Source organism: Bos mutus, chromosome 22, assembly GCF_027580195.1.
Source record: "Bos mutus isolate GX-2022 chromosome 22, NWIPB_WYAK_1.1, whole genome shotgun sequence".
In the NCBI taxonomy this organism is placed as follows: Eukaryota; Metazoa; Chordata; class Mammalia; order Artiodactyla; family Bovidae; genus Bos; species Bos mutus.
This window is the reverse complement of record NC_091638.1, coordinates 66,966,399-66,993,416: the sequence shown is the minus strand read 5'-3', so window position 1 is coordinate 66,993,416 and position 27,018 is coordinate 66,966,399. Positions and strand designations below refer to the sequence as shown.

General features: G+C 38.6%; 1 protein-coding gene across 1 annotated transcript in view; it reads left to right on the top strand.

Moving 5' to 3' along the window:
* Positions 1–27,018, top strand: part of TOP6BL (TOP6B like initiator of meiotic double strand breaks) — an 87,921-nt gene that overhangs the window by 5,887 nt on the left and 55,016 nt on the right. Inside the window, exon 3 of the mRNA XM_070359664.1 lies at positions 5,479–5,532. Within this exon, the coding sequence (XP_070215765.1) occupies positions 5,479–5,532 (54 nt within the window). The remainder of the gene's footprint in view (positions 1–5,478; positions 5,533–27,018) is intronic.

Here is a 27,018-nt window from a genome sequence, read left to right as displayed (position 1 = left end):
GAAGACGACCCTTCAAAATGACAATTTTTTTGATTTTTGGTCAGCTCATGAAGCACCCACTTATCAAGCTTCTTCTTTGTTCCAATTTGCTTCAGATGCCAAGCAATCATAGAAAGGATGACATTGAGTTCTTTGGCAACTTCTGTAGTTGTAAGAGGATCAGCTTTGATGATGACTCTCAATTGGTTGTTGTCAACTTCTGATGGCCGGCTACTGTAGTCCTTTTCTTCAAGGCTCTTGTCTCCTTTGCAAAACTTCTTGAACCACCACTGCACAGTCCGTTCGTTTGCAGTTCCTGGGCCACATGCATTGTTGATGTCGTGAGTTGTCTTCATTGCTTTACAATCCATTTTGAACTCAAGAAAATTGCTTGAATTTGCTTTTTGTCTAACATCATTTCCATAGTCTCAAATAAATATAAAATAAACAGCAAGTAATGTCATTAGGAAAAAACCAAACCAAGAAATTAGCATTAAAACAATGTATAACATAACTTCATTTATTTAAAAATGTATCCCAATATCAGATGGTAAAGAATCTGCCTGCAGTGCAGAAGACTCAGGTTGATTCCTGGGTCCAGAAGATTCCCTGGAGAAGGGAATGGCTACCAATCCAGTATTCTTGCCTGGAAAATTCTATGGACAGAGAAGCCTGGTGGGCTACATCTGTGGGGTCGAAAAGGGTTGTTGGATATGACTGAGCGACTAACATTTTCACTTTTTTTTCTTTTCCAGTATCAAATGGCAACAATGCAAACCTGCAGTAGCTTTTGCACCAACCTAATACAATTTTATTAAAGTCATCTCTCTTATTCTGTATCTTTGTGGGTTTACTACTTCTAAAAATATTCCTTTTCTATTGTTTTATTGAGATTTCAGGAGGGAGTGAAAGTAGATATGTATGTTCAATCTGCCATCTTTATCTGAAAGTGAGTGATGTCATTGGCCTGAAATCTCTGATGATGAAGAATGACATATTCATTACCTAGTGTTGCTGTAACAAAGTACCACAAACTGGGTGGTTTAAAGTAAATTTATTCTCTTATAGTTATGAAGGCCAGAAGTCCACAGTCAAGACATCAGTAGGATTGGTTCCTTCTGGAGGCTCTGAGGGAGAAATCGATTCCTTAGTTCCCTCCTACCTTCTTGTAGTTGCCAACAAGGCCTTGGTGTTCTTGACTTGCAGATATATTGCTCCAGCCTCCATCTCTGTCTTCATATAATGTTCTCCCTTGTGTATATCTGTGTCTTCACATGGCCTTCTTATAAGGACACCAGTTGGATTTAGAGCCACCTTAATCCAGTATGACTTCATCTTAACTTGATAACGTCTATGAAGATCCTCACCCCACTCCAGTACTCTTGCCTGGAAAATCCTATGGACAGAGGAGCCTGGTAGGCTGTAGTCCATGGGGTCGCTAAGAGTCGGATACGACTGAGCGACTTCACTTTCACTTTTCACTTTCATGCACTGGAGAAGGAAATGGAAACCCACTCCAGTGTTCTTGCCTGGAGAATCCCAGGGACAGGGGAGCCTGGTGGGTTGCCGTCTATGGGGTCACACAGAGTCGGACACAACTGAAGTGACTTAGCAGCAGCATGAAGACCCTATGTCCAAATAAGGTCATATTCACAAGTGTTGGGTCTTAGGTCTTCACAATCTCTTTCAGAGGTACATAATGCAACTCACAACAAATCAGAAAATTTTATTGCTGGAATGATCCATCTGTGAGAAGCTGAGAAATGACTATATATAATTTTTCCTATCATTGTTGAAGGCTTTAACAATTCCAGTGTTTTCCAAAATGTGTGTTACAGGATGTTTATATGAATTTTGAGAAAGGAGTTATGCAGTCATCTAAACTTGGGGTTTTCTGGTTAAAATCAAATGCATTTTGTCATTTTAGATCTCCGAACTTTTAATATGCCAGCATGGACTGTGAATCTTTAAAAATGGGCTGTAGTACATAGCATTTCCCAAACATATGTAACCTTGTAGTTTTTTTTTTTTAATTATCTTTTTTTGTTTGTTTTTATAACCTGACTTTTAAAAAAAGCTTTATTTAATTTTTTGATGCTCTGGGTCTTCATTGCTGCGTGGGCTTTTCTCTAGTTGCAGAAAGCGGAGGTTACTCTCCAGTTGCAGTACACAGGCTTCTCATTGCATTGGCTTCTTTTGTTGTGGAGCATGGGCTCTAGGGTGTGCAGGCGTCAGTAATGAGCTCAGTAGTTGCAGCTGCCAGGCTCTAGAGCACAGGCTCAATAGGTGTGGAGCATAGGCTTAGTTGCTCCGAGCCAGGTGGTATTTTCCCAGATCAGGGATTGAACCTGTGTGTTCTGCATTGGCAGGTGGATTCTTTACCAGTGAACCACCAGGGAAGCCCTTAAGTCATCTTCTGTTCTGTAAAGAGAATTTGGGCAATGTTGTTACTTAAAAATACCTGTTCTGTCATCTTTGCATTTGAAGGATAGCACTTTATTACTTTAGTACAGAAAGATTGGAAGCATAGCTGAAAATCTGTGAAGCAGGCAGGATGATTGTTTTCCCTGCACGTGTTCACCCCAGGTGATCTATTTCCAACAATTTGTTGATAGGATACTTGTTAAAACTAAGAAAGGATGTTAGAGGAAACAGTGTGAGATGTGCAGTTGAGAAGCATCATGGACACACTGTGGGACACACAGGTTGTGGTTTGTTTCTTGTAAACATTCTAGCTCCTCATTGATCTCCAGTGTCAGCCTGCCAGCAGCGTCCCAATCCATGTCCCAGTGGCAAGTTACCTACTCCTTTAGGTCAGAACTAGTGTATGCCTGTGAAGAACACTAAGTTTAAAAATGCTTTTTGTTAAATTAAAAAACTGTTAAATTTTTGTTAAAGGAATTTTTCATTTAACTAAATTGAAATAGCCTCATGTATTAATGGCTAGTAGCTACTGTATTGGGCTTCCCAGGTGGCGCTAGTGATAAAAAAGTAGCAGGAGGCTTAAGCCGCTGGATTTGATCCCTGGGTTGAGAAGATCCTTTGGAGGAGGGCACAGCAACCCACTCCAGTCTTCTCGCCTGGAGAATCCCATGGACAGAGGAGCCTGGTGGGCTGCAGTCCATACGGTTGCAAAGAGTTGGACATGACTGAGTGACTTAGCATGCCCGCACGCACAGCTACTGTATTGGACAGCACACATTTGGAGAATGATATTGCCTCTTACTCTAGATCTAGATTCTCAACCTTTTTTCCCTGCCAGAAGAATACATATTTCTTGAGGTATAGACACGTTTCCATTGGTTCTTACGGCAGTGATTCTTAGATTCTTAACTATGGGGTCACATCACTCTGGGGGAAGGCACGTTCTATTTGGGGAAAAAAGCATCCAGGTGGTTGAGATCTTCCCCACCCTCTTAGGGGCCTGTTTCCTCACTTACCCTCTTTCCCTGAAGAATTATTGTTCTAGGTGTTCTAATGTTCTGATTTAGAACTCTGCGTACAGAAGATTCTTACCTGATAGTCTGGTAAGGAATAAATTTACTAAAGACGGAATTGGTTAAAAGAAAGACCAAAAATGTTAATTGAATCTTATACTGGAATATGACTTATTGGCATGAGATACTCTGGTTATTAGCCACAGTTTGCAGTCTTCCTGTGATTTTTTTTCTATCAGGAATAGTAATATCCAAGAGGCAGCCCTGGTATTTAATATGGGTAAAGGAGTTGCTGTTTGGTTCTCCTCTCGATGAAGTTATTCTGCCCCTGAACAGTTGGAGCCTCCAGTACTTCTTTGGTGCTTTTTGTTAGTTGTTGTTCAGTCACTTAAGTCGTGGCCAACTCTTTTTGACCCCGTGGACTGCAGCAAGCCAGGCTTCCCTGTCCTTCACTATCTCCCAATGTTTGCTCAGATTCATATCTATTGAGTCGGTGATGCCATCTAACCATCTTATCCTCTGCTGCCTCCTTCTCCTTTTGCCTTCAATCTTTCCCAGCATCGGGGTATTTTCCAATGAGTCAGCTCTTCGCCTCAGCTGACCAGAGTATTGGAGCTTCAGCTTCAGTCCTTCCAATGAACATTCAGGATTGATTTCCTTTCGGATTGACTGGTTTGATTTCCTTGCAATCCTAAGGGACCCTCAAGAGCCTTTTCCAGCACCACAATTTGAAAGCATCAGTTCTTCAGCATTCAGTCTTCTTTTGGTCCAACTCTCAACATCCATACTTGACTACTGGAAAAACTATAGCTTTGACTATATGGACCTTTGTCAACAAAGTGATATCTTTGCTTTTTAATACACTATCTAGGTTTGTTACAGCTTTTCTTGCAAGGAGCAAGCGTCTTTTAATTTCACAGCTGCAGTCATTGTCTGCAATGACTTTGGAGCCCAAGAAAATCTGTCACGGTTTCCACTTTTCCCCCTTCTATTTGCCATGAAATGGTGGGACCTTTAGGGAAAGAGCAAATTAGCCAAGAAAGCGATGAATTAGCCAAGAGAGCGATGGTCAAGCTCTCTCGCCCCATGGACTCTCATGCTCTCACCCCACGTTCTGTAAATACCTGGTTATGTAACAGCTGAGATCACTTGTAAGAGCTCTGTGCATGCACGTCACAATGTACCGGCTTGGCCACACAGGCTACTTTTGTTCTGTAAACATACATAAGCTCCACCTGAAACACCATTGTGTCCGCATTATGGCTGTGTTGTGGCTGAGTTATGGTGTGTCCACTGGGTCAACCATGAGCGACTACAGCATGTCTGCTGCTGCTATGGCTGCCGTGCCAGTCAGGAGAGAATAAACATGTCTGCAGTTCCTACGGCTCCTTGAGTTTTCTTGCAGCTTCCCGGCTCATGCCTCAGCGAACAGTGAGATACAGCAAGACAGGACCTGATGCCGGGATCTTAGTTTTTTAAATATTCAGTTTTAACCAGCCTTTTCACTCCTCTTTCAGCCTCATCAAGAGGCTCTTTAGTTTCTCTTCACTTCCTGCCATTAGAGTGGTATCATCTGCATATCTGAGGTTGTTGATATTTCTCCCAGCAATCTTGATTCTAGCTTGTGAGTCATCCAGGCCAGCATTTTGCATGATGTACTCTGCAAAGAAGTTAAATAAGCAGGATGACAATACACAGCCTTGACGTACTCCTTTCTCAATTTTGAACCAGTCAGTTGTTCCATGTCCTGTTCTAACTGTTGCTTCTTGGCCCAAATATTAGTTTCTCAGGAGACAGATAAGATGGTCTAATAGTCCTATGTCTATTAAGAATTTTCCACAGTTGTGATTCACACAAAAGCTTTAGTGTAGTCAGTGAAGCAGAAGTAGATGTTTTTTGGGAATTCCTGGCTTTCTCTATGATCTGTATGATGCTCATTATTAGTGACCAACTTTTAGATATTCTGTATCTATCAGCAGTGATTTCAGGCTCCCATATGATTCTTTAGATAAAATCCATTTAATTGCTTCATTTGTGATACTTTGTGTTCTGTTTCTTGCAGTTGCTGCTGCAGGAAGCATTGATGGTGGTTTGGTCCTCAAGAAGTTCCTTAAAGGTAAAGAATTATACCCAGCTTCCACAAGATTAAGTCTCTTCCAGTCAATAAATTTGGTATTTTCTGAAACAAACAATATATACTGAAAGATAGGGTTGTCAGATACAGCAAATAAAACTGACTCCCACTTACATTGGAATTTCAGATGAACAGTAAATACCTTTTTAGTATACATATGTTTTATGCAATAGTTTATCCTGTAGTTTATCTAGAATCCTACTGAAAGATGATCTATAAAATTGTATAGATACAGGAAAAAAATTGTCTAGGCTAAGGCAAGATACCTAGGTCACTGTTCTCTGAATACTTTCTGTACACCCTCAAGCAAAGTTTTCCCAGATATGAAATACAATCTTAAGTATTTGTTTCCATCTATCTCAGAGAAATAGTATATGGAAAATACTTTTACTATAAATCATTTTGGCCAGTTTTAACACTGTTTTACACATGTCAAAGTTGGTATGGTTTAGGCATTTTCAGTGACCTTGATTTTAGAAGTTTTTTTTCCTTTGACTTGAGAATAATCTACAACCAAAGGACATGCATTAGTTTAAGGAGACCAGAATGATTTGAGAACCACTGTGCTTTCCTTTTTATCTTTTCTGGCTGTGTGGTTTGTAACTATTATCCAATGGGCCTGTCTTTTCCTGAGTGCTAAATTTACAACTTTTACAAAATAATTTTTTAAAAGAAACTCTTCCCAATTAAATTTGAAGTATGAGTAGATTGTAGTGTTTTTTTAAACTTATGTTGTCTTTCTTTAAGAAAATATGCCATGTATTAAATGTAGAAACAACCAAAAAGCTACATTAGAAGGGTATAATGTTATAAAATAAATGTTTGTGAAATGTATCACCATTGGACTTTTTAAAATGGCATGGTTTCTTAATGCTTTTTAAAATACAATCAATTTAAAATTTTAATTTATACCTAGATTTCCAGTAATTCAATTGCTAAAACCAAAGTACCTGCCTTTATCTTGGTCATATCAAAGAAAAAAAAATATAAAGACATAAACATATAGGAAACATTCTGCCTTTTGAAATTCTTTTTTGAAGTAATTTTTAGTTTAACCATGGGGATTTTAAAGTGCTTATTTGTTAATTTCAGGGTCATCAGGTGTATTCCCATTTGCCTTTGAAATTTTCTTGGCCCTCTGAATCTATTGATATTTTCCACCTGTCTGTACCCTGGATCTCTAATAGACTTCAGCTTTTTGCTCTGTGGTTTTAATTTGTTTATATTCTGCTTGGTGTGCACACATTTAAAAGCAGTAATTAGTAAGGAAATGTAATAAAAAAATAAATTGAGATTTTTGTTCTTCACTCTATAGGAGATATTCTGTGGGAGCTTGGGTAGATTTTTCTCCCTGTAGTGACAATCAAAATGATGATTTATTGAGTACTTACTGTTTACTTAGCTATGTGCTTGACATAGAGGGGTTACACTGGTAAACATGATATATTTGGTTTCTCCCCTTAATCCCACATTTAAGATATCTTAATTATTTAATTATACTGCCTTCCAAAGCCAATGCCTGGAAGAAAGAGAGGATTGGCTTACTGTCCTGGAGAGTTTGCTGCAATTCTAAGACTTTTAGGAAATCTAAATTCAACTTTAAGAATCATGAATTGACTGCCTCAAAATCATCCAGTCCATTTATCAGTCTTTTAGTTCTCTGCTTTTTTGGATTATGCCATTGAGATGATGCAAAGAGTGGAAAGATCATTCTTAATGCTGCTGCTCCATTTAAGTGTGTGAAAGTGCTTTGAAAGAAATGAAAATTCATAAAAATAAAAGAGAATATGTCATTAACACCAGAGAGGAGAAAGATTGTTTCCTGCAACATAAACCTGAATGGCACAACGAGTGGTTAGATCATACATAATGTATGATCTTTGACTAATCTTTGACTAATATTTGTGAAAGTGCTTTGAAAAAAGTGAAGAGCCATCTAAGTACAAGGAAATGGTTTTATGGTAATTGTTAACACTCGGGAGAAGGTGTTGGGTATAGTTTATGGAATAACCATCTATTTATTATGCTAATACAAACTTTAGACAGTTTGTGTCTTTTTTATTTAAATTTGTTATTTTAACAAATTTTGTGCATATTTATTTAAACTATTTTCATATCCTTGTGATAAAGTTGAGGTGGCTAATGTTTGTATAAAGAGGAAGCACTGCACATCAAGTACACAATAAAAGTTGAGTCATTTGCTCACCGTCATCACATTTAGTGGCCAACTGTAGCCTGTCTTCTCTGCAGCTGTTAGGCCTCATAATATTAGCTTCCACTCGATAATGCTATTTATTCTTACTAATTAGTAACAAAAATAACTCAGTGAAGCTCACAAAGGAAATTGTCTAAGATTAAGATTTGAATCCCTTAGCTCTCTGGTTTATGTACCATTAATTATGCCTTTATTACTATTGTTATTTAACATTACTATAACATTAGCAAACTGCTTTAAATTGGTCCTTTCACAAATCTTTTCATTATTAATTAACTTCATCAGTATGTCTCTGGTGGCTGATGGATTAACCATCAGATTTCCTGGTGATAAAGAATCACATACCTGTACAAAATTAATAGTATGCCTCCGAATTCAATTTGTTAGCTGTTAAATCCTTTTCATTGCTCAGATGATTTCTTTCAGTGTCCAAAAATAAGGTCTCCCCTCTCTCTAGGGGAACTTTTTCTCTGGCACTTGAATACATTAGATCAATTCCTGTACAAACAGGCTCCTATTTCTGGGTGTTTTCTTTATGCTGGATTAATAAACAACAGATGAGATGATTAGATAGCATCACTGACTCAATGGACATGAATTTGAGCAAGCTCCAGGAGATAGTGGAAGACAGAGGAGCCTGATATGCTGCAGTCCATGGGGTTGCAAAGAATCGGACGCAGCTTAGTGACTGAGCAACAGCAACAGCAATAAACTATGACCAAGATAATCTCCCTGGTTCCTACCTCTCTAATAGTTTATGTTCTTTTAAAATTTTCTTTCTTCTCTGTCCCTAATGATCTGTACTTTTGTCCAGTAAACCTTTATTGAATCTCTGCCTTGCCACAAGGACATTATAACAAAATACAGTGTGAAAATAAAATATTGTGTGATAAGTACTATGTAGTTCTTCTTTGGTAACACAGAGGGTATTGCCTAAAGTTTAGTCACCAATATGCCTTTCTTCCCTTTATTATTCTTCGTCATTATTCTACGTTTACTTCAGATAATCTTCTAGTTTTAAGGCTTTAACTGTCATTTCTGTGTTGACAAGGCTTATTTTTTCTGTGTCTCTAATGTGTTTCCAGCTTTGATTGTCAATTAAATTATTCCGTTTGAGGGTTCCTCTGAAATATCATATGCAGCGTATCTAAAACAGGGTTCATTTTGTTTCACTTGCTGTGTAATCTCCATTGATGTTAGTATCTCCAGTGATACTAACATTTTCATGATTCTCCAGGCTTAAAATTTTCAGCTTTTTGTTTTTGAGGGGAGGGGGAGGCTTCTCCTTTTCTTTTGTCCATTATCTAACATAATTGAATTTTTGGTTAGTTCTGCTTTTATAGTGTAGCATTATTTATTAAATTATATATTAATTTAAACAGCTTTATGTCCCTCCCTTGTGCTGTTCTGTGCCCAATTGCTCAGTCAGTGTCTTTGCGATCCTTTGGACTGTAGCTTGCCAGGCTCCTCTGTCCATGGGATTTTTCAGGAAAGAATACTGGAGTGGGTAGCCATTTCCTTTTCCAGGGGATCTTCCTGACCCAGGGATCAAACCCACATCTCCTGTGTCTTCTGCATTGTAGGCAGATTCTTTACTGCTGAGCCATCAGGGAAGCCCCATGTTCCTCTCTTAATGACTCCCAATTGCTTATTAAAATAAAACACCTCAGACTCTATTTGAGGTTCTCTGTTAATTAGAATAATCTTCTGTACTTTGAAGGATGATGCTCATTAAGATAAATTCTTATGTGTTTAAAAATTCATATCCTTTCATATCAATATATGTACTACTATTCTTCATAGTTATCCATTTATGTAGAAATCATTTACATATTCCTTTATGAGTATACTTATCCATGTATGTAGAATTAATTCTATCATAAATATCTATTTTGTGAAACATGATAGTTTTAACTTATTCTTGCCCAGAATCTAGAAACTACTTCCTAATATGTCCTTAGTGAAGAAAAGAAGGAAAAGAAAGGTAGAAGAAAGTGATGAGATGGAGGAATATGAAAAAAGGCATATAAAAGGTCTTTATTTCACTGTCTCTTCTAAGCATATTATTTTTACTTGTTTTTTAATCTTATTTTAAATATTTCATCACTCTCATGTTTATTGACATAATTTAGCTCTTTGCTAAAATATAGTTTGGCCAGTTATTTTTAAAAAATGTTCGTATATTTTTCCCAAATAAGAAAATTTACAGCTGTTTTTTTTTTTTTTCCTTTCCCCTTCAAAAGACTAGATAGGAATACCAGCCCTTGAAAGCAGGGAAGATGACTTTGCTGTTGCTGTATGGTTATATGGTTATGATAGTTCAGCTTTTGCCTCTTTTCCTGCATTCCCCCATTTGGGCATCAGGGAGAAGACTTCAGTTTTGTCTTCTTTTGTTAATTTGTTGGGAATGGAGGTGAGGAGTTGTGCTTTTCATACATTAGAGATGCTGATGTGTCCAGGCTTGCTCAGTGTTGAGTGAGAAACACAGAGTGGTGAACTCTTAAATGTCTGGTTCGGTGTATATTTTTAAAATCCAAGATTCTCATATTCAAAAATTTAAAGTCTATTATAATGTTATATCTTACAAGGTCAACAGCTCTAAATCTCACTACTTATCTAACACATTTTTCTCCCACATATGTGTTCTGTAGACATGACCTCATTCTCGAGAGACAGGTCAGACATAAGTTGTCACCATTTCTATTTCAGAGATGAGGAAACTGCGACTTACCTCAGTCTCTGATATTAAGTTTAGAAGTCAGGGAAGGGTTTGTGGACTTAGGTCATTGTTTATCCTGTGAGTCCACACTTAATCTGCAAGTTTTTGATACATTCTAAATAGTCTCTTGATGCTAAATTTGCATAACACATGGCAAGATTTTATAAAGAGAAGATTGAAGATCAAAAGAAGTTAGAATAAATGAATTTCTCCTGTTTCTTTAATATTTAAATATGCCCTTTAATTGGCTTGAGGAAGTTCTCTTTTAGTCCTAGCTTGCTGAGTTTTTATTGGATGTGGGCCTTTATCAAATATTTTTTTGCATTTATTGAGAAGATCATATGATTTTTATTCTAGAGTGTTAATATGCTGAATTACGTTGATTTTCAAATGTTAAACCAACTTTGCATTTCTGGGATACATCCCAGTTGGCCATGATGCATTATGTATCCTTTTTATGTATTGTTGGATTTGATTTGCTGACATTTTTAAAATAATTTTTCCATCTGTGTTCATAAGAGATACTTATAGTCTTCTTGTAATGACTTTGTCTTATTTTGGTATCAGAGTAATAATGACTTCATGGAGTCAGTTGAGATTTATTCTCTGGTCTTCAATTGTCTAGAAGAATTTGTGTGGAAGGTATTATTTCTTCTTTAAATATTTGGTGCAATTCATCAGATGAAGCTATCTGAGCTTGATTTTTCATTTGTGGGAAATATTTTAACTACAAATTCAATTTCTTAGATAATTCCAGGTCTATGGAGGTTATTTATTTATTTTGAGTCAGTGTGGGTAGAGTTTACCTTTCAAGGAATTTGCTCATTTCATCTAAGTTGTTATATTTATTGGCATAAAATTGTTCATGATATACCCTTATTATCCTTCTATCCTTCTAACACTTGTAGAATATCACCTCTCTTACTTCTGGTGTTGGTATTTTATTTTTGTTCTCTCTCTTCCTCGCTTCCTCTTTTCTTAGCCAGTCTGGCTAGAACCATATTCTTTCTGCTCTATTTCATTGATTTTCACTCTGATCTTTTATTCTTTCCTTTCTTCTGCTTGTTTTGGATTTCTTTTGCTTTTCTGTTGCTAGTTTTTTAAAGTGGAAGCTGTAATCATTGATTTGAGACAATTGCTTTTTACACTGAAGTCATGATACTCTTTTAAATAGTTCCAAAGTTTTAAAATTCTATTTTTTATTATTATTATGATTAATCTGGAGTTTATTTTTATTCATCATACAAGTTAGGAATCTAATTTAAATCTTTTCCTTTCCCCAATAATTTGTGTTATTTTTCTGTCACAAACCAGGGCTCTGTATATGCTTGGATTTGTTTCTGGGTGTTCTAGTGTTTATGTCTGTCCCTAGGGAGAAATATCAATAACCTCAGATATGCAGATGATACCACCCTTATGACAGAAAGTGAAGAGGAACTAAAAAGCCTCTTGATGAAAGTGAAAGAGGAGAGTGAAAAAGTTGGCTTAAAGCTCAACATTCAGAAAACTAAGATCATGGCATCTGGTCCCATCACTTCATGGGAAATAGATGGGGAAACAGTGTCAGACTTTATTTTTTGGGGGGGGCTCCAAAATCACTGCAGATGGTGATTGCAGCCATGAAATTAAAAGACGCTTGCTCCTTGGAAGGAAAGTTATGACCAACCTAGATAGCATATTCAAAAGCAGAGATATAACTTTGCCAACAAAGGTCCGTCTAGTCAAGGCTATGGTTTTTCCAGTGATCATATATGGATGTGAGAGTTGGACTGTGAAGAAAGCTGAGCACCGAAGAATTGATGCTTTTGAACTGTGGTGTTGGAGAAGACTCTTGAGAGTCCCTTGGACTGTGAGGAGATCCAACCAGTCCATCTTAAAGGAGACCAGTCCTGGGTGTTCATTGGAAGGACTGATGCTGAAGCTGAAACTCCAATACTTTGGCCACCTCATGCAAAGAGTTGGCTCATTGTAAAAGACCCTGATGCTGGGAGGGATTGGGGGCAGGAAGAGAAGGGGACGACAGAGGATGAGATGGCTGGATAACATCACTGACTCAATGGACATGAGTCTGGGTGAACTCTTGAGAGTTGGTGATGGACAGGGAGGCCTGGCGTGCTGCGATTCATGGGGTTGCAAAGAGTCGGACACGACTGAGCAACTGAACTGAACTGAGGCCAGTATCATAGAATCCTTATTTCCTAAAGCTTTAGAATTAATCTTGTTCTATGGTAGAGCCAATTCCCCCTCCTTGTTCTTTTTTTACTTCTATTCTTTTTTAAAATTTTTAATTGGAGGATAATTGCTTTACAGTATTGTGTTGGTTTCTGCCATACACTACGTGAATCAGCCATAAGTATACATGTCTCCTCCCTCTTGAACCTCCCTGCCACCCCCTCCCCACCTTGTCCCTCTAGGTTGGCACAGAGCACTGTTTTTGTTCTTTTCCAAAATTGTCTTTGTTTTTTAAAACCAGTATCTTGCCTGTGAACTTTAAAATTAATTTTTATGAAAAATCTTATTGTGATCTTGATTGTTGTTATTTTGAATTTTGGGGCTTCCCAGCTGGTGCTAATGGTAAAGAACCCCCCCTGCCAATGCAGGAGAATAAGAGATGCAGGTTCAGTGACTGGGTCAGGAAGAGCCCATGGAGGAGGTCATGACAGCCCATTCCAGTTTTCTTTCCTGGAGAATCCCATGGACACAAGCCTGGTGGGCTACAGTCCGTAAGGTCGCAGAGTCAGATGTGACTGAAGTGACTTAGCACACACACACATATTCTGAATTTTTAGGTTAATTTGGTAGCAGTTAGCATTTTTATAGTACTAAGTGTTTCTGTCTGAGTTGGTATACCTTATCACTTATTTAGATCTTCTTTTTTAAAAAATGTTATTTAACTTTGTCACAACTGGGAGGTAGGCACTATCATCTCCAGTATATAGGTTCTATAGGAGAATAAGGGACTTTCCCAGGAGCACCTGGCTAGTAAAGCCAAAGCCTACCCGATTCCAGAGGCCATTTTGCTAGATGTTATTATTTGCTTAAAGTATTTTTCTGCTCTCCCTATGAAAGAATTACACTTCTTGCCCCATTGATATAAAGCTGGGCCATGTAACTTGCTTGGGCCAGTGAAATGTGAGTGGAAGTAATGTGTACCACCTCCTGGGAGAAGATTTAAGAGCCAGTGTCGTAGCTCCTTTTCTTCCGCCATGAGGCTAGGATGTCTACAATGGAATGTGCTTCTTTAGCCTGGATCCTGCTTTAGGGTGGCTCCTTTTTGTTTTGCCTGGTGTGCTGCAACCTCTTAATTAGTTTCTAGAGGTCTCAAAAAGGCGATTTGATATTGTTGTTAAGTTTGGTATCTCCAGGCGGGACTGAGAGCCTGAGACATGCTCTTCTGCCATCTTGCAGACATCAATCCTATTTAGAGCTTTTTAAATGTTAACTTCCCTGGTGGCTCAGACAGTAAAGAATCCACTTGCAGTTCAGGAGACCTGGGTTCAATCCCTGGGTGGGGGAGATCCCTGGAGAAGGGAGTGGCTACCCACTTCAGTATTCTTGCCTGGAGAATTCCAAGGACAGAGAAGCCTGGCAGGCTACAGTCCATGGGGTCACAAAGAGTTGGACAGGACTGAGCAACTAACACTTCACTTTTATGTTAACACCTTGTAATTCTTTTCGTAAGTCCTAGACATCTTTTGTTGTATTTATTCCTAACGTCTTATAGTTTTTGTTGCTATTGTGAGTGGTATTCATTTTTTCAGTATTGATGACTTCAGCTGTTACAAATCTTGATAATTTATCTGTAGGTTCTCTTGGATTTTCTGTAAGGACAATCAGTGCATCTCTGAATTCTTACTGTTTTTTCCTTTTCATTTTAACTTCTCGTATGACATTTCTTTTTCTTGTCTTATTGCATTAGATAGAACAATATTAGTACTGGGTAGAAGGGCACAGGTGATATTAGGCATCTGTGTCTTGCCTTTCTTTAATGAGATTACTTAAAATTCTATTATTAAGTATGATTTTATATAGTTTCTTGGTATTTGCTCCTTGTCAGGTTAAGGAATTTGTCTTCTATTTTTAATTTGTCAATAGTGTTTGTTAGAAATGAGCATTGTATTTTTAAAGTGCTTTTTCTACATCTTTTGGGATTATGATATGGTATTTTAAATCTTTTTTTTAAATTTTATTTTATTTTTAAACTTTATGTAATTGTATTAGTTTTGCCAAACATCAAAATGAATCCATCACAGGTATACATGTGCTCCCCCTCCTGAACCCTCCTCTCTCCTCCCTCCCCATACCATCCCTCCAGGTCATCCCAGTGCACCAGCCCCAAGCATCCAGTATCGTGCATTGAACCTGGACTGGCATCTCGTTTCATACGTGATATTTTACATGTTTCAATGCCATTCTCCCACATCTTCCCACCCTCTCCCTCTCCCACAGAGTCCATAAGACTGTTCCATACATCAGCGTCACTTTTGCTGTCTCGTACACAGGGTTATTGTTAGCATCTTTCTAAATTCCATATATACGCGTTAGTATACTGTATTGGTGTTTTCCCTTCTGGCTTACTTCACAAATCTTTAATCTACTAATTATGATTATGGTGATAGACTTTCTGATAAAAAAGTCTTGTGGGTTGTATAACAATTTTATCATATAATTATTACATATCCTAGATTTAGCTTTTGTATTTGTATTCCTGGTGAGATTGGTTTATACTGTCCTTGCCTATTTTGGTATCAAGATTATACTAGCTTTGTAAAATGAGTTGGATAGATTTATCCATTTCTGTTATCAAACCTTTTGTATCTGTTTTGTGAAAATTTGGTAAAACTACCCTGTAAAAGGAGATGATGGTGTCTCTATTAGCGAGATAGTAATGGTAGTAGTAGCACAAATGAGGAGAACGAAATGGGCCCCCACTCTAGTACTCTTGCGTGGAGAATCCCATGGACGCAGGAGCCTGGTAGGCTGCAGTCCGTGGGGTTGCTAAGAGTTGGACACGACTGAGCGACTTCACTTTCACATATCACTTTCATGCACTGGAGAAGGAAATGGCAACCCACTCCAGTGTTCTTGCCTGGAGGATCCCAGGGATGGGGGAGCTTGGTGGGCTGCCGTCTATGGGGTTGCACAGAGTCAGACAGGACTGAAGTGACTTAGCAGCAGCAGCAGCACAAATGGAGTAGCCATCATGGTCAACAAAAGAGTCTGAAATGCAGTACTTGGATGCAGTCTCAAAACCAACAGAATGATCTCTGTTCGTTTCCAAGGTAAACCATTCAATATCACAGTAATCCAAGTCTATGCCCCAACCAGTAACGCTGAAGAAGCTGAAGTTGAACGGTTCTATGAAGACCTACAAGACCTTTTAGAACTAACACCCCAAAAAGATGTCCTTTTCATTATAGGGGACTGGAATGCAAAAGTAGGAAGTCAAGATACACCTGGAGTAACAGGCAAATTTAGCCTTGGAATACGGAATGAAGCAGGACAAAGGCTAATAGGGTTTTGCCAAGAGAACACACTGGTCATAGCAAACACACTCTTCCAACAACATAAGAGAAGACTCTACACATGGACATCACCAGATGGTCAACACCGAAATCAGATTGATTATATTCTTTTCAGCCAAAGATGGAGAAGCTCTATACAGTCAGCAAAAACAAGACCGGGAGCTGAACTGTGGCTCAGATCATGAACTCCTTATTGCCAAATTCAGACTTAAAATGAAGAAAGTGGGGAAAACCACTAGGTCATTCAGGTATGACCTAAATCAAATCCCTTATGATTATACAGTGGAAGTGAGAAATAGATTTAAGGGACTAGATCTGATAGATAGAGTGCCTGATGAACTATGGACAGAGGTTCGTGACATTGTACAGGAGACAAGGATCAAGACCATCCCCATGGAAAAGAAATGCAAAAAAGCAAAATGGCTGTCTGAGGAGGCCTTACAGATAGCTATGAAAAGAAGAGAAGCGAAAAGCAGAGGAGAAAGGGAAAGATATAAGCATCTGAATGCAGAGTTCCAAAGAATAGCAAGGAGAGATAAGAAAGCCTTCCTCAGCCATCAATGCAAAGAAATAGAGGGAAACAACAGAATGGGAAAGACTAGAGATCTCTTCAAGAAAATTAGAGATACCAAAGGAACATTTCATGCAAAGATGGGCTCTGTAAAGGACAGAAATCGTATGGACCTAACAGAAGCAGAAGATATTAAGAAGAGGTGGCAAGAATACACAGAAGAACTGTACAAAAAAGATCTTCACGACCCAGATAATCACGATGGTGTGATCACTCACCTAGAGCCAGATATCCTGGAATGTGAAGTCAAGTGGGCCTTAGAAAGCATCACTACGAACAAAGCTAGTAGTGGTGATGGAATTCCAGTGGAGCTATTTCAAATCCTGAAAGATGATGCTGTGAAAGTGCTGCACTCAATATGCCAGCAAATTTGGAAAACTCAGCAGTGGCCACAGGACTGGAAAAGGTCAATTTTCATTCCAATCCCAAAGAAAGGCAATGCCAAAGAATGCTCAAGCTATCGCACAGTTGCACTCATCTCACACGCTAGTAAAGTAATGCTCAAAATTCTCCAAGTCAGGCTTCAGCAATACGTGAACCGTGAACTTCCAGATGTTCAAGCTGGATTTAGAAAAAGCAGAGGAACCAGAGATCAAATTGCCAACATCCGCTGCATCATGGAAAAAGCAAGAGAATTCCAGAAAAACATCTACTTCTGCTTTATTGACTATGCCAAAGCCTTTGACTGTGTGGACCACAATAAACTGGAAAATTCTGAAAGAGATGGGAATACCGGACCACCTGATCTGCCTCTTGAGAAACCTATATGCAGGTCAGGAAGCAACAGTTAGAACTGGACATGGAACAACAGACTGGTTCCAAATAGGAAAAGGAGTATGTCAAGGCTGTATATTGTCACCCTGCTTATTTAACTTATATGCAGAGTACATCATGAGAAACGCTGGGCTGGAAGAAGCACAAGCTGGAATCAAGATTGCCAGGAGAAGTATCAATAACCTCAGATATGCAGATGACACCACCCTTATGGCAGAAAGTGAAGAGGAACTAAAAAGCCTCTTGAAAGTGAAAGAGAGTGAAAAAGTTGGCTTAAAGCTCAACATTCAGAAAATGAAGATCATGGCACCTGGTCCCATCACTTCATGGGAAATAGATGGGGAAACAGTGGAAACAGTCTCAGACTTTATTTTTGGGGGCTCCAAAATCACTGCAGATGGTGATTGCAGCCGTGAAATTAAAAGACGCTTACTCCTTGGAAGGAAAGTTATGACCAATCTAGATAGCATATTCAAAAGCAGAGACATTACTTTGCCAACAAAGGTCCGTCTAGTCAAGGCTATGGTTTTTCCAGTGGTCACGTATGGACGTGAGAGTTGGACTGTGAAGCAGGCTGAGCAGCAAAGAATTGATGCTTTTGAACTGTGGTGTTGGAGAAGACTCTTCAGAGTCCCTTGGACTGCAAGGAGATCCAACCAGTCCATTCTAAAGGAGATCAGCCCTGGGTGTTCTTTGGAAGGACTGATGCTAAAGCTGAAACTCCAGTACTTTGGCCACCTCATGCGAAGAGTTGACTCATTGGAAAAGACTCTGATGCTGGGAGGGATTGGGGGCAAGAGGAGAAGGGGACGACAGAGGATGAGATGGCTGGATGGCATCACGGACTCGATGAACGTGAATCTGGGTGAACTCCGGGAGTTGGTGATGGACAGGGAGGCTTGGTGTGCTGTGATTCATGGGGTCGCAAAGAGTCGGACACGACTGAGTGACTGAACTGAACTGAACCCTGTAAAAAAAAAAATTTGAACCTGGTATTTTGAGGGTGGGTAGAGGCAAGAAAGGAATTCTTTTTGATAAGGAGCGTGTTTTCATGTTGCTGCTAAGTTACTTCAGTCGTGTCCGACTCTGTGCGATCCCGTATACGGCAGCCCACCAGGCTCCTCCGTCACTGGGATTCTCCAGGTAAGAACACTGGAGTGGGTTACCATTTCCTTCTCCAATGCGTGAAAGTGAAAAATGAAAGTGAAGTCACTCAGTCATGTCCTACTTGTAGCAACCCCATAGACTGCAGCCCACCAGGCTCCTCTGTCCATAGGATTTTCCAGGCAAGAGTACTGGAGTGGGTTGCTATTGCCTTCTCCAGTTTTCATGTTAAGTTTTCTATTTCTCCCAGAGTCAGTTTTGGGTGTATCCTTGAACAATGTGGAGGTTGTTGTGCCAACCCCCCACACAATTGAAAATCTTCATACTATTATCTCTGCTTCAAAAACAGATGAATGGATAAATGACTCATCCAAGGACAGGAAGCTGAAACAGTTTAGATAAAATTAGGACTCAAACCCTAGTTCTTCTGATTTCACATATTGCAATTGCTAATCAGATGCAGACTTTCCCCTACACTTAAGTAAAGACCTGTAAAATGAAAATGCAGATACTATAGTTATTGAAAAAAAAAAGGTGTGTAAGTGGGCCCACACAGTTCAAATGCATGTTGTTCAATGATCAACTGTATGTATATTTCTTTTTAAAAATGCATGCTTGCACACACATATTATATTCTATTCTTTTCATTCATTATTCATTCATTCAGTACATATTTATTGAGCACCTGCTATATGTTAGGTATTTCATCTTAATTTTCAAATTAATTGATATTAAGTTATTCATAGTATTCCTTTTTTATTTAAAAATATTTGTACTCATCTCTTTGGGGTTCTTATCTTGGTTTTTGTGAGTTTTTTGCCTTCTCTTTCTCTTGATGGTGATAATATAACACTAATAGCAAATATTTCAAGACCTGTTCAAAGTCACAAATCTAGTAAGTGATTGAGTGGGATATATGAGCCTAGACAGACTGGGTCCAGAGGCTTTGTCTTAGGCACTGTTCTGTAGTATTTTGGTCTATTTTACAGTATACTGTTTTGCTAGAAGTTTGACTACTATATTAGCTTTTCAGATAATCAACTCTGTTTATGCTCAACAAATGATTAGATATTAATTTCTTTTTTCCTTTGACAACTTCTCACTTCATTCTCATACCACTTGAAGAAATCTACAGCTTGGGTCGTATTTGGTGGTTCAAGGTTATGTGAAGAGGCACGTGTAAGCTTGGAAGAATGATCGTGTTTTCCTCCCATTTTCAGTCTGCATCTTTTTGTTTGGAGTAGTGTGAGGCTTGGGTGCATATTCCTTTGTTAGGGACTTTAGTGAGCACATCCTTGTTGACTCATTTGCTTGCTGCTGAGCCAACAGGTTATGCAGTGACAGCTCTTCATCTCTGCTTTTTGAGGGAGTTAATGAAGATTTGACATTATTTCTGAAAGTTTGCTGATTCTCTGTTAAAATGTCCTGCTTTCTATTTCCTTCTTTAAAGCATGTCTGGAATTGTTTCTCAATGTGGAAATAATTAGCCAATTTAACTAATGACAACAAGCCACAGAGCCAACCAAAGAAATTTTCATCTTTTGGCTTAATTCACCTCATTTCTTTAAAATGCTTGGTATTACTACTTTGTTCACTGGTTAAAGGCAAGAAAACCAAATAGTTAATTTGTCTGCTGTGTCTCTTGGGAAATAACGATGATAAACAACCAAATCTTAACTTTTGCCATCATCAGAGAAATTATTTTTAAGTGGAACTTTTTGTTACAGAGCAACATAGCCCATTTTAGAAAATTAGGGGAAAATAGGGAAAAGGTAAAAACTTCTCATAAACTTCCATCGCATGCATTTTTAATATAGCTGTCATCACAATACATACACAATTTTGTCCTACTACTTTTTTCCACTTAACATGTGAGCATTTTTCATGTTATGACAGTCTCCTAGTAATTATTTTTAATGGATAAGTTGTCCGTAAGAAGATAAATCATAAATTAATTAACCATTTTATATTTAAGCTTTTAGGCTTCTTTCTTTTTTACCATTACTATGAATATCTGTATATTGTAGTGATTAAGAACTGATACTGTATGTCCTTGAACAAGTTATTTGATCTTTGAAAGTACCTACCTCATAAAGCTGTTTTGAGGATTACATGAGATAATACACATAATGCATGTAGCATAGTGATTATTCTGAGTAAATAGTTTTCAATAAGTGATAATTAATGTTAATGTCCCTGGGATAAGCATCTTAATGCATACAGCTTTTTGCTTAATTGAAAAATTTAGGATTAATTTCCCAAAGTAGATTTAATTTGATCAAAGTCTATATTTTTATGGCTCTTGAAATGGCTTTTAAAAGGGTTGCATCATGTAATAGCGTTTGTAAATGAGATACTGGGCTTCCCCAGTATCTCAGTGGTAAAGAATCTGCCTGTAATGCAGGAGACGTGGGTTTGATCCCTGGGTCGGGGAGATTTCCTAGAGAAGGAACTGGCAATCCACTCCAGTATTCTTGCCTGGGAAATTCCATGGACAGAAGAGCTTGGTGGGCTACAGTTCATAGGGTCACAAAAGAGTCCAACATAACTTAGCAACTAAACAACAGCAATATGAGACATTAACTTCCTGTACTTTGCTAGCATTAGGAATTTCAATGACTTAAAACTATTTCAGCCAGTTTACTAGTTAATGAACAAGTATATAGTTTTTGTGAAATACTTGTTTGGCTGTGCCACATCTTAGTTGAGGCATGCAGGATATTTTAGTTGGGGCATGTGGGATGTAGTTCCCTGACCAGGGATCGAACACAGGCTCCCTGCATTGGGAGTGCAGAGTCTTAGCTACTGGACCATCAGAGAAATCCCTGTAGTTTTAATTTGTATATTTTTGAAACTTTTTATGTGTTTACTATCTATTCTTTCTTTTTTTCTGAACTTTTCCCATATTTTCAGGGAAAAACTTCTAGTTTAAAATAAATTTAGTCATTGTCTGTGTGCTACGGTTTGAATGTTTGTGTCCCCCTTAAATTCATTTTTGAAATCCTAATGGCCAGTGTGATGGTATTAGGAGACGGGACCTATGGGAGTAGCTTAAGTCATGAGAGTGGAGCCCTCACAAATTGGATTAGTGCACTTAGAAAAAAGACTTGATAGAATTCCCTAGGTTCTTTTTCCATATAAGAATACAATGAGAAGTCTGCAATCCAAAAATGAGAGCCCAGAACCTGGCCATGCTGGCACTATGATCTTGGACTTCCAGACTCCAGAACTGTGAGAAATAAATTTTTGTTGTTTATAAGCCATTCAGTCTGTGGTATTTCATTATAGCAGCACAAATGGAATAAGATACTGTGTAAGTTGTATTTTTAGGCTTGATACCATACTGTACAAATGATTCAGATTCACTGTTATAATGCCGTTTTGCACAGTTGGCTATGGAATGATAGAGCTAATGTAATGACTTCCTGAATCTCATTTTCTTCTAATACTTTACTGATACATGAATATCACTGTGGATGTTCTTCAAGAATCGGAATATTATCTAAAAATGTCCTTTAAATCAGTGGTCCCCAGCCTTTTTGGCACCAGGGACTGGTTTCATGAAAGACAGTTTTTCCATGGACCAGGGGTGGGGAGATGGTTTCAGGATGATTCACATGCATTACACTTATTATGTACTTTATTTCTCTTATTATTATATCAGCACCACCTCAGATGATCAGACATTATTAGATCCTCGAGGTTGGGGACCCCTGCTTTAAACAACAGCTATTTGTTTGATGATGTTCTTTTCCAAATGAAAACTGTCTATACATATATACTGAATGTCTCTCTCTACATATAATATTCATAGAATTTAATTAACTCTAAATAGGCATATATAGTGATTAAAAACAAAAGCTTTAGAGTCAGCCAGCCCTAGTCTTAAATCTCAACTTTTACACACTATTTAAAATAGTTCTGTTTGTAATAGTATCAAAATACATGAAACACATAGGGATAGATTTAACATAAAAAAATAAAAGATCTCTGCTGAGAACTGTAAAACATTGCCAAGAGAAATTAAACAGTATTTGGAGAGATATATCATGTTTATAGATTGGATAGTTCAATACTGCTAAGATGTCAGGCAAAGGAGAAAGGGAAAGATATATCCAGTTGAATGCAAAATTCCAAAGAATAGCAAGGAGAGATAAAAACCTTCTGCCTTAAGTGAACAATGCAAAGAAATAGAGGAAAACAACGGAATGGGAAAGTCTAGAGATCTCTTCATGAAAATTAAAGATACCAAGGGAACATTTCATGCAAAGATATGCACAATAAAGGACGAAAGCATTATGGACCTAACAGAAGCAGAAGAGATTAAGAAGAGGTGGCAAGAATACACAAAACTACAAAAAAGGTCTTAATGACTTGGTTAACTACAATGGTGTGGTCACTTACCTAGAGCCAGACATCCTGGAGTGTGAAGTCAAGTGGGCCTTACTACAAAAAAAGCTAATGAAGATGATGGAATTCTAGCTGAGCCATTTCAGATCCAAAAAGATGATGCTCTTAAAACTGTTCTCAATATGCTAGTGAATTTGGAAAACTCAGCAGTGGCCACAGGACTGGAAAAGGTCAGTTTTCAGTTTTCATTTCAATCCCAAAGAAGAGCAGTGCCAAAGAATGTTCAGACTACCATACTGTTGTGCTCATTTCACATGGTAGCAAGATACTGCTCAAAATCCTTCAGGCTAGGCTTCAACAGTACTTGAACTGAGAACTTCCAGATATACAAACTGGATTTAGAAAAGGCAGAGGAACCAGAAATTAAATTGTCAGCATCCGTTGGATCATAGAAAAAGCAAGATAATTCCAGAAAAACATTTGCTTCATTGACTATGCTAAAGCCTTTGACTGTGTGGATCTCAACAAACTGGAAAATTCTTGAAGAGATGGGAGTACCAGACCACCTTACCTGCCTCCTGAGAAACCTGTATGTGGGTCAAGAAGCAACAGTTAGAACCAGATGTGAAACACTGGACTGGTTCAAATCTGGAAGGAGTATGTCAAGGCTGTATACTGTCACTCTGCTTATTTAACTTATATGCAGAGTACATCATGCAAAATGCCAGACTGGATGAATCACAAGTGGGAATCAAGATTGCCAAGGGAAATATCAATAACCTCAGATATGCAGATGACACCACCCTTATGGCAAAGCAAAGAGAAATTAAAGAGCTTGATAAAGGTGAAAGAGGAGAATGAAAAAACTGGCTTAAAACTCAACATTGAAAAAATGAAAATCATGGCATCTGGTCCTATCATTTTATGAAAAATGGAAAAAATGGAAACAGTGACTTGGGGAAAAAATGGAAACAGTGACAGATTTTATTTTCTTGGGCTCCAAAATCAGTGCAGACAGTGACTGCAGCCATGAAGTTAAAAGATGCTTGCTCCTTGGAAGACAAATTATGACAAACCTAGACAGGGTATTAAAAGCAGAGACATCACTTTGCTGACAAATGTCCGTTCAAAGCTATGGGTTTTCCAGTAGTCATGCACAGATGTGGAGAAGGAAATGGCAACCCACTCCAGTACTCTTGCCTGGAAAATCCCATGGACGGAGGAGCCTGGTAGGCTACAGTCCCTGGGGTTGCTAAGAGTCAGACACGACTGAGCGACTTCACTTTCACTTTTCACTTTCATGCATTGGAGAAGGAAATGGCAACCCACTCCAGTGTTCTTGCCTGGAGAATCCCAGGGATGGAGGAGCCTGGTGGGCTGCCGTCTATGGGGTCGCACAGAGTTGGACACGACTGAAGTGATTTAGCAGCAGCAGCAGCATGCACAGATGTAAGAGTTGGACCATAAAGAAGGCTGAGCACTGAAGAACTGATGCTTTTGAACTGTGGTGCTGGAGAAGACTTTTGAGAGTCCCTTGCAGAGTAAGGAGATCAAACCAGTCACTCCTAAAGGAAATCAACCTTGAATGTGCATTGGAAGGACTGATGTTGAAGCTGAAGCTCCAATACTTTGGCCACCTGATGTGAAGAGCCAACTCATTGGAAAAGACCCTCATACAGGGCTTCCCAGGTGGTTCAGTGGGTAAATAATCTGCCTGCCGATGCAGGACACATAAGACACATGGGTTCAATCCCTGGGTCCCAAAGATCCCCTGGAGAAGAAAATGGCAACCCACTCCAGTATTCTTGCCTGGAGAATTCCATGGACAAAGGAGCCTATTGGTCTGCAGTCCATGGGGTCACAAAGAGTCAGACACGGCTGAGCAACCAAACAACAACTGATGCTGGAAAAGATTGAAGGCGGGAGGAGAAGGGGGTGACAGAGTATGAGATGGCTGGATGGCATCATCGACTCAATGGAAATGAGTTTGAGCAAACTCCGGGAGATCTTGAAGAGCAGGGAAGCCTAATGTGCTGCAGTCCATGGGGTCACAAAGAATCGGACACAACTGAGCGACTGAACAACTATAACAACTGGTGGCTCAGATAGTAAAGAACCCACCTGCAGTGTGGAAGCCCCAGGTTTGATCCCTGGATCAGAAAGATCCCCTGGATAAGGGAATGGCTACCTACTCCAGTATTCTTGCCTGGAGAAGTCCATGGACACAGGAGCCTGGCAGGCTATATATATATATAGTCCATGGGGTCGTGAAGAGTCAGACGTGACTGAGTGACTAATACTTAGTGTAAATAGAATTTTTATACGCAGGAAGGCAAAAAATTTATGTGACTCACTTATTGAGATTTTTTTTATTGGCGTTTTCTGAAACCAAACTTGCAAAATATCCAAGGTATGCCTGTAATTAATTTCTTTTTATATCTGACTAGCATTCCATTACATGTATACACTCTTCTTATCCATTCTGTTGTTGGACATTTGGATTTTTCCAGTTTTTGTCTATTTGTAATAAAGCTGCTATGAACAGCTGTTGTAAATCTTGTTTTGGACACATACTTTCATTTCTCTTGGGTAAATACCTGTAAAATGAAATCGATGGGTCATGGCATAGGTATGACCTATGTCATGGGTTTCTTATGACAGTTTCATAAGAAGCTGTCAATTTTCCAAAGTGGTTGTACCATTTTACACTCCCACCAGCATTATATCAGAGTTCTGATTGTTCTGTATCTTTGCTAAGTAACATCTGGTGTTTTTTAATTTTAACTATTCTGGTGGATTGTGAATTTAATTTACATTCTCTGGTGACTGATGATGTTAAGCACTTCTTCATGTGCTTAATGGCCACTCAGATATCTTCTTTTGTGAAGTATCTATTCAAGTCTTTAGCCCACTAAGAAAAAAACAGCTTTATTGAAATCTAATTCATGTTTCATACAATTTATTCATTTATAATACACAATTCAGTGGTTTGGGGGTATATTATTAGTTTTTAAGTTGTGGTAAAATACACATCTGACATAAAATTTGCCACTTTAACTGTCTTAAAGTATACAATTCAGCGTCACTAATTATACTCACAAGGTTGTACAACCAACACCATTATTTCTAAAACTTCATCATTCCAAACGGAAACTCTGCAACCATTCTCTGGTAACCTCTAATCCACTTTCTGTTGCTATGAACTTGCCTAGTCTAGATAGTTCCTATTTGTAGAATCCTATAATATTGGTCCTTTATATGGCATATTTCACTTAGCATAATGTTTTCAAGGTTGATCCACGTTATAACACATATCAGAACTTCATTCCTTTTCATGGCTGAATAAAATTCACATATATATCACAGGCTTCCCTGGTGGCTCATCAGTAAAGAGTCCATGTACTCTTGCCTGGAAAATCCCATGGACGGAGGAGCCTGGTAGGCTGCAGTCCATGGAATTGCAAAGAGTTGGACACGACTTGAGCGACTTCGCTTTCACTTTTCACTTTCATGCATTGGAGAAGGAAATGGCAACCCACTCCAGTGTTCTTGCCTGGAGAATCCCAGGGACGGGGGAGCCTGGTGGGCTGCCATCCATGGGGTCACACAGAGTCAGACATGACTGAAGTGATTTAGCAGCAGCAGCAGCAGCTGCAATGCAGGAGATGCAAGTTTGATCCCTGGGTCAGAAATATCCCCTGGAGGAGGGCACGGTATCTCACTCTGGTATTCTTGCCGGGAAAACCCCACGGACAGGAGCCTGGTGGGCTGCAGTCAGTCCATGGGATCACAAAGAGTTGGACATGACTGAAGCAGCTGAACAGGCGTATCACAGTTTGTGTGTTTATTCATAAGTTGACGGACACTGGGTTGCTTCCACTGTTGGATCACTGTGAATAATGCTGCCATGAAAATTGGTGTACAAGTGTCTATTTTAAATCTCTGCTTTCAACTCCTTTAGGCATATCCATAGAAGTGAAATTGTTGTATGGCAATTCTATGTTTAGCTTTTTGAGGAACTCAAACTTTTTTCCATTATTTTACATTCCCGTCAACAACGTTCAGAGGTTCTAGTTTTACCACATACTTGTCAACCTTTGCTATTTTCATTATTATTTCACTGAAGGATAGTTGACATACAGTTATTACTTTCAGGCATACAACATAGTGATTTGAATTTATATACATTACAAATTGATCACAATAAGTC